The following is a 7954-nucleotide window of genomic DNA, read 5'->3' as shown; positions in this document are numbered from 1 at the left end:
CCCAGTGAACTGATGAGCAGAGGCATGGTTTTAGGGATCTGTGCCTCAGCTGATGTGACTAAATTAAGAGACTGCCTCTCTAGTATGGAAAATTAGAGCAGAAAAATTAGCAAGAACCAGGTAAGAATTTTATCCTGAGCTTCATTACAATAGTTGAGATGAGTTCAGTTCTTAAACATTCAAAATGATTCTCTTATCCCCTCTTCCAGGTCTCCTACCACAGCAAAATTTTTTGGAAGAGTTATCCATACTTACAGTCAGATTTCCTTTCTGCCATTCATTCTTTTTTCTTTTCTTTTCTTTTTTTTAATTTTTTTAATGTTTACTTATTTTTGAGACAGAGAGAGACAGAACATGAATGGGAGAGGGTCAGAGAGAGAGGGAGACACAGAATCCGAAACAGGCTCCAGACTCTGAGCGGTCAGCACAGAGCCTGACGCGGGGCTCGAACTCACCGACCGCGAGATCATGACCTGAGCTGAAGTCGGACGCTTAACCGACTGAGCCACCCAGGCGCCCCTCTTTTTTTTTTTTTTTTTTTTTTTGAGCGAGATAGGGAGAGTGTGCAAGTGAGCAAGGGGCAGAGAGAGAGTATCCCAGGAGGGGCAGAGAGAGAAGGGGGGGCTTACCCTAAGTGGGGTTCATGTTCACCCAAAGTGGGGCTCATGCTCACGAAATGTGAAGTTATGACCTGAACAGAAGTCATATGCTTAACAGACTGAACCACCCAGGCCCCCTCCTGTCATGCATTCTTAAACTGACTCCAGTCAAGCCTTCACCCCAGCCCTTTACCCAACCTGCGTGTGTCATGAACACCAATCTCCTGACTTGAAATAGCATTTTTGTGCTGATGACTCCCAAATGCATATCTTCATCGCAGACCTCTCTCCCAAACTCCAGACTTGAAGACACATATATGTACTTGACATCTCCAATTGGGTATCTAATCATTTCTTTTTTTTTTTTTTTTTAGTGTTTTATTTTTTAGTTTTGAGAAAGAGAGAGAGTGCACGTGCCTGGGGAAGGGGCAGAAAGAGAATCCAAAGAAGGCTCCAGGCTCTGAGCTGTCAGCACAGAGCCTGAACTTACAAACCACGAGATCATGACCTGAGCTGAAGTTGGACTGAGCCACCCAGGTGCCCCTCTAAAAGAACATTTCAAAGTCAGTAGGTCCAACACTGAACATTTGATCTCCGGAACCTCAAAACCTGTCCTCTCCACATCTCAGCTGATGGAAATTAAAAATTACAGTGAAGCCAAAAACCCTGGAATCCTCATTGACTCCCTTCTTTATTTCACTCCCCACTTTCAATTAGACAGGAACTCCTGTCTTGAGAAAATACCTGGAATCCAGCTTTTTCACATACACTGCTTCTACCTTGATCTGAGCCACTCGCAATTTTCACCTGGGTTATAGCAACAGCCTCCTCACTTGTCCCTACAGTCTGTCCTCTACACTGCACTCAGGGTGGACCTTTCCTCAAAGGAAGCTTCAAAGGACTCCCTTGCTCAAAGTCCTATAATGCCTCTGTTTCTCTCAAAGTCCTTGGAGTAGCCTGCAAGACCCTAAATGACTTGCCCCCTGATTTTATTACTCTCCCTACCTCTACCAGACATGTCTCACCTTGGGACCCTTTTGCTTCTCTTTCCTCTGCCAAGTTGTTTCTTCCCCCAGAAACCCACATGCCTCGCTCCTTTACCTCCATGAGGTCTTGTTCAGTGTTAGTCATCTTCTCAGTGAGGCCTACCCTGATCACCCATTCAAAATTTTCATCTTCCCTGACCATCCTGCTACATGTATTAGTTTTACCCGATTTTGTACTGTATCCACATAGAACTGTACAGTAAGGGTTCTTTTGCATCTGTCTTCTTTTGCTTAACATTATGTTAATGAAATTCTTCCACATTGTTGATGTAGTTGTACTTTGTTCATTCTCGTTGCTGCATAATAATAGTCTGAGGTATGAATATAACCCAATTTATTTATCCTGGGTGAACGAATTATTTAAGCTCTAGATCCTTTGTATCCTCCCTAGTATCACCAGGGTTGTTGCAAAGATTAAGAGAATTAATATATGGAAAGCATTTAGGCTGGTATCTCACATATAGTAGGTGCTCAATAAAGTTAGCTATTGATTTCATTATATTTGGATGTGTTAATCAACTTGAAATGACCTCTTCCTCATCTGAAGTCCCATACAGTTGTTACTGTAGCGCTCTTTAGGAGGCCAACCTGGCTTCACCATTGGGAAGAGCCAACAGTCTGTCCTCAGTACCTGAAACGAGCTGGGCTAATTGGATTACCTCTTCCCGGAAAGTCAGGAAATCAGAAGTAGTAGCCAGTAACTGGGAGTTGCTAAGTTAACTCATCTGGACACGTTGTGTTACACAAACTGGTCTGGATCACCCGGCAGAAGAACCAAGCGGCACTCGGAGATCTTGGAAGGAAGGAGGCTTATTTACAACGGTGGGCTCAGAGGAGATCATTCTCCAGAGGTCTGAGCACAGAACATTAACAGAGGGGACAATTTATAGTCTGTTACTTCCGCATTCCTCCTTATTAGTAATTTGGCGCCTGAGGCAAGCAGGGTGGGAAGAAGAACCCGGAAGGGAAGTCTTCAGGCAGGGACTGAAATTCCCTGATCAGTCCTGTCAGCCATCATATAACAGATTTTTCCCTATCAGTTGGAGGAAAGGTCCAGTGATAGCCTCACTGAAGGCTCAGGAACTCTGAGGTTCCTGCCTTTCCTGGGACTGGCTTTTTAATCCTTTCTGCTACCCAGGGATTCAGTATCCCCTGTATCTGTTCTCAATAACCTCCTAATAGAAGCCCCCTTTCCCTTCATTAAACTTAGTTTCTGCAGGTTGTTCCCCAAAAGAACCCCAGTGACTAATTTAACATTTAAATTATCAGTTGGTTAAATCTCTGACTTTGGCTCAGGTCATGATCTCACAGTTTGTGGGTTTGAGCCCCATGTAGGGCTCTGTGCTGACAGGTCACAGCCTGGAGCCTGCTTCACATTCTGTGTCTCCCTCTCTCTCTGCAACACCCCCCCCCCCCCAACTCATGCTCTCTCTCTGTCTCCTTCTCTCAAAAATAAATAAACATCTTTTAAAAACTTACAAAGACTAGTAATGGAAAATATCAGTTCAAGGTAATCGTTGCTCGAGATGACTGCTGGCTCAGTCAATAGAGAATGTGACTCTTGATCTCGGGGTTGTGAGTTGGAGCCCTATGTTGGGTGTAGAAGTTACTTAAAAAAAATAAAATCTTAAAAAAAAAAAAAGATAATCCTTGCTCTTCCTTGTGGACCTGAGTGATTTTTTGTTTGTTTGTTTGCACATGTCTTTTTGTTCCATCTAAATTCCTTGAGATCAGGGCTATCATATATCTGGAATCTCCCTTGGAGTACAAAACCATCTGCTGTGGTTGACACTTTACAAAATTGTGGAAGGAGGGGCCCCTAGGTGGCTGGGTCAGTTAAGCCTCCGACTTGGGCTCAGGTCATCATCTCATTGTTTGTGAGTTTGAGCCCTGTGTGAGGCTCTGCACTGACAGCTTCAGATTCTCTGTCCTCCTATCTCTCTCTGCCCCTCACCCCCCTCAAAAATAAATAAACATTTAAAACAAAATCACGGATGGATTGTTCATTTGGGCAAATCCTCGCTGCCCTTCCTCAAAGGGCCTCACTTCTCCCTAAACCCAGGATAAAATTCCCCCCAAACGGAGACCGAGCTGACTTGGTCTGGAGAAGGAGGATAGTTTATTTAATTTAGTGTAACTGTGGCTCACAATTCTGTGTTCTTTTTCCATGCTGGGGTGATTAGGAACCTCATCAATCCCGCCACATCTCCCCTACCATAAATCAGGGCAATTCAGAGATATTTCTCTTGGCTGGGGGACCTGCTGGCTTCTCCTGTTCTCTTGCTTTCTCCTCGTACATCAGGATCCTGGTTGAGATGGGAAAAGACAGAGGGATCAGGAGATAGCCTTCTCAAGAGAATACGTTTTAGGCTACTGTGAAAGTCTGGAAGGGGCGCCTGGGTGTCTCAGTCAGTTGGGCAGCCAACTTTGGCTCAGGTCATGATCTCACAGCTCATGAGTTTGAGCCCCACATAGGGCTCTGTGCTGACAGCTCAGAGCCTGGAGCCTGTTTCAGATTCTGTCTCCATCTCTCTGCCCCTCCCCTGCTTGAGCTCTGTCTATCTGTCTCTCTCTCTTTCTCAAATATAAAAAATAAAAAACATTAAAAAAAAAACCTTTTAAGAAAGTCTGGAAGAGGATGGGGGTTGTTATGGTGGGAGGAAGAGGAAGGAAAGTGGAGATGGGAGAGCTTGGGGCTGTGGGGACTAGAACAAGGGGTAGGGATAGGAACTTGGAAGGATCCCTCAAAGAAGGGAAGAAATGGATGCTGAGTAATGTGTAGGTGAGCCTGGGGACGGGGATAGGGGTGAGGGGAAAATAGGTAAGTATAGGAGAGGTTGGAACTGGACCCTCACATTTTTAGGATGGCAGATCTCTTTCCCAACATCATCTTGAGAAAGTCAGAGTAGCTGAAAGTCTCCCCAGAGCCGCTGGACACCTCCCTGATTAGTTTCTTCAGCTCCAGGTGGGTCTTGGGGACCCCAAGTTTTTCCAGCATTCGCTTCAGGGACATGATATCTAGAGGCAGAGGATGGGGGTGAGAGGACAGGAGCCTCTGTCTCTCTCTGTCCTCACCTTCACATTCCCATTCTCCTCCCTCCTACTCTGGTAGCTGGGCCCACTCCCAAACCACTAAGAACTGCAGGAGACACCTCCCTCTTCCTGGGTCTGCACACTTCCCCAGATCACTCTTTTCTCACCGATATCTCCGTTTCCATTCAGGTCAAACTCCATGTATTTCTCTGGGTGAGGGGAGAAAGCAGATAGGGTCAGCGCTGGCTGGAGGGTCCTCGGGAGGGGGCACGGCAGGGGATTGAGAAAGGAGTTGCTAACCAAGCCCTAGGTGGGGAAGATGTGAAAGGAGGAGGTAGGGCAGCCTGAGGAAGTGCGGGTCGGGTAGAAGGGCCCTGTTAAAGTGTATGGAAACAGAGAGGGTGCTGGGCAGGGCAGCCCAAGGAAAGGGACGGCAACTAGGGGGGCAATAGGGGCAGCCTCCCTTCTTCCCACCACAAATGTAGATTTTGTGTCTCTGCTGTCCCTTCTCTGTCCTTGGGGAAATCCTGCCCTCCTCACCCCCCCCCCCCCCCCCCCCCGACAGTTTTCCCCTCACTCTTGAAGGCTTCCAGTTTGGAGAGCAGATCCTCATCACTGCTATATTTGGGATCATCCAGGAATTGCTGTTGGGGGGGGGGGGAACAAGAGGCAGGATAGGTCCCCTGGTCCAGGGTTCCCTTCCCACAGGCCCTGCCCCCTTAGATCTTCCTTTTACCTTGTTGATTTCATCCAGTCTGTCTTCCTGCTGGGCCTTCAGCAGCCCGAAGGCTTTTCCTCCTGAGGGGGCACAAAGGTTAATGCTTCCTTACCTCTCATTCCTCTTCTTACCCCCACACCCGCCCAGGGCCATCACATTTCTGCCTTCCTAGGCCTGCTCACCACCCCCTAGCCCCCGCCCAGGTCTGTCCATCTCTTTACTCTCATTTTAGGCTCTGCCGATTCTACCTTCCCTACCTTGTAAATCTCTGGTGTGGCTCATAGCTCAGCAGCTGCTGGAGAGGCCGGTGGACTGGTGGGTACAGACTAAGCTGGCGCCCTCTCTGTCTCCTCTCCCATCAGCCTTTTCTGAGGCCTCCCTCCCAGACTTCCCCTTTCCCCTTATTCGCTTTTCCTCTAGTCCCAGGCTTCACTTCCCCATCAGCTTTTGCTGACAAGAGCACCCCAGAAGGAAGGGGGGGGGTGCTGCAGGATGGAGAAGAGAAAATAGCATTCTGCCAAATTCCTCTTAAGGAGAGCCCAGTGTGTGCATGAAAGAAAGAAGACTTGGGGGCGCCTGGGTGGCTCAGTCTGTTAACTCTCGGACTTTGGCTCCGGTCATGGTCTCCCAGGTTCGTGAGTACAGCCCTGCATCGGGCTCTGTGCTGATAGCTTGGAGCCTGGAGCCTGCTTCAGATTCTATCTCTCTCTCTCTCTCTCTCTCTCTCTGACCACCAACGCTCATACTCTCTCTCTCTCTCTCTCAAAAATAAATCTTAAAAAAGAAGAATAAGAAAGGAAAGAAGCCACTGGAAGTATGGCGGTAGGGAGGGACGGAGGAGTATTTATTCTCAGGAACAAATGGTCTTTGAACAGGTCCAGAGGGTCAGATAACCCTCAAGGCTTGCATTTTCTCAGGTTTCATGAGTCTGGGTATGCAGGTTTGGATAGACAGCTGAGGAAGGGCTGACTGAATTTTTCTAGGCCATGAATGGGAGAAAAATCTGAAGTCCACTGGCACATCTGGGAGGAATGCAAGATGTGAGGGATCAGAAAGGGAGAGAAGCTTCATTCTCTGGTCTGGCAGTTCCACGGAGGCACTTGGAAATGTGGAAATGTCTAACAAACGAGTTTTTTTTTTTTAAATCTTTATCATTTATTTTTGAAAGACAGAGACAGACAGACAGACAGACAGACAAAGCTTGAGTGGGGGAATGTCAGAGAGAGAGGGAGACACAGAATCTGAAACAGACTCCAGGCTCCGAGCTGTCAGCACAGAGCCCCACGCGGGGCTTGAACCCACAGACCACAAGATCATGACCTGAGCCGAAGTTGGACGCTTAACTGACTGAGCCACCCAGGTGCCCCCAAATGAGTTTTATTTGTTCACTTTAGGATGTGCACTGTAACCCACTCATCTTATCTCCTTTGAAATATTTAGTGAAATCTACAGAGCTCAGGAATTTGAGAATTTAAGTGGATTCTTTGGAGGAACTGAAAGTGTTACTGAGAGAGACAGCATTTGTAGACACAAGAGCCAGGAGGTGAAGCCAACATTAGGGGTGTGTGTGTGTGGGGGGGGGATGCCAGTCACCGTGGGTTCAAGAGAGTGGATAAGTAACCTCTAATAAATGTCTTCACTACATATATATGCTTTCCTTTTTTTTGCTGTATGGGTAGTTGCTTCTAGGGGAGGGGAGGATAGCGCATTCCCCTCACTGAGACATTTTGTTCAAACTCCCCACCCAGAGCTCTACCCACCTTGCCCCAGCATTGATGTCACCTTTCCTTCTCCTCTTCCTTCCACCTTATTTCCCTTTCTGCAGCCAGGAGTATTTACTTCTCACTGCCCTCTCCCTGACCCATGCAGGTCAGGGGAGATGCTGGGGTGAACTCTGACTTTTTGACTTCCCTTTATTGCACCTGCCTCTAACCCTTCAGAGAAAGCTGCAACCCTGCACTCAGGTCTCAGCGCCTAGTGGGGGGAATTCATTTCCCTATTCATACATTTATTCAACAAATATTTATCAATTACTTACTATATGCTAGCTCAGTGAACCAAACAAATGTCAGTTCTTGTCCTCATGGACAGTGTAATTGCGGCAGACAGACAATAAAAATAAATATATTAGGGGACCTGAGTGACTCAGTAGGTTAAGCATCCGACTTCGGCTCAGGTCATGGTCTCGTGGTTAGTGAATTTGAGCCCCGCATCAGGCTCTGTGCTGACAGTTCAGAGCCTGGAGCCTGCTTTGGTTCTGTGTCTCCCTCTCTGTCTCTGCCCCTCCCCTGCTCGTGCTCTGTCTCAGTCTCTCAAAAATAAATAAGCTTGGGGCGCCTGGGTGGCACAGTCGGTTGAGCGTCCGACTTCAGCCAGGTCACGATCTCGCACTCCGTGAGTTCGAGCCCCGCGTCAGGCTCTGGGCTGATGGCTCGGAGCCTGGAGCCTGTTTCCGATTCTGTGTCTCCCTCTCTCTCTGCCCCTCCCCCGTTCATGCTCTGTCTCTCTCTGTCCCAAAAATAAATAAATAAATAAATAAATAAATAAATAAATAAATA

General features: G+C 47.5%; 1 protein-coding gene across 4 annotated transcripts; it reads right to left on the bottom strand.

Annotated features, from left to right (window-relative positions):
- Positions 1–3745: 3745 nt before the first annotated feature.
- On the bottom strand, positions 3746–6087 carry AIF1 (allograft inflammatory factor 1). 4 transcript variants are annotated; one of them, XM_019830352.3, is made up of 6 exons: positions 5654–6056; positions 5415–5476; positions 5256–5322; positions 4846–4984; positions 4501–4663; positions 3746–3951 (listed from the first exon to the last, which is right to left on the bottom strand). In XM_019830352.3, the coding sequence occupies exons 2-6, from the start codon at positions 5426–5428 to the stop codon at positions 3867–3869; spliced, it is 468 nt and encodes a 155-aa protein (XP_019685911.1). In that variant the 5' UTR covers positions 5429–5476; positions 5654–6056; the 3' UTR covers positions 3746–3866. The 4 variants fall into 4 exon arrangements, with proteins under 4 accessions (XP_019685911.1, XP_003985967.1, XP_019685910.1 ...); XM_003985918.5 differs by having other exon boundaries at positions 4846–4887; positions 5654–6037; XM_019830351.2 differs by lacking the exon at positions 5256–5322 and having other exon boundaries at positions 5654–6087.
- Positions 6088–7954: the final 1867 nt, after the last annotated feature.

The sequence above is a fragment of the Felis catus genome, chromosome B2, assembly GCF_018350175.1.
Source record: "Felis catus isolate Fca126 chromosome B2, F.catus_Fca126_mat1.0, whole genome shotgun sequence".
Lineage (NCBI taxonomy): Eukaryota > Metazoa > Chordata > Mammalia > Carnivora > Felidae > Felis > Felis catus.
The sequence above is the reverse complement of the archived record's forward strand: the minus strand, read 5'-3'. Positions and strand labels throughout refer to the sequence as shown.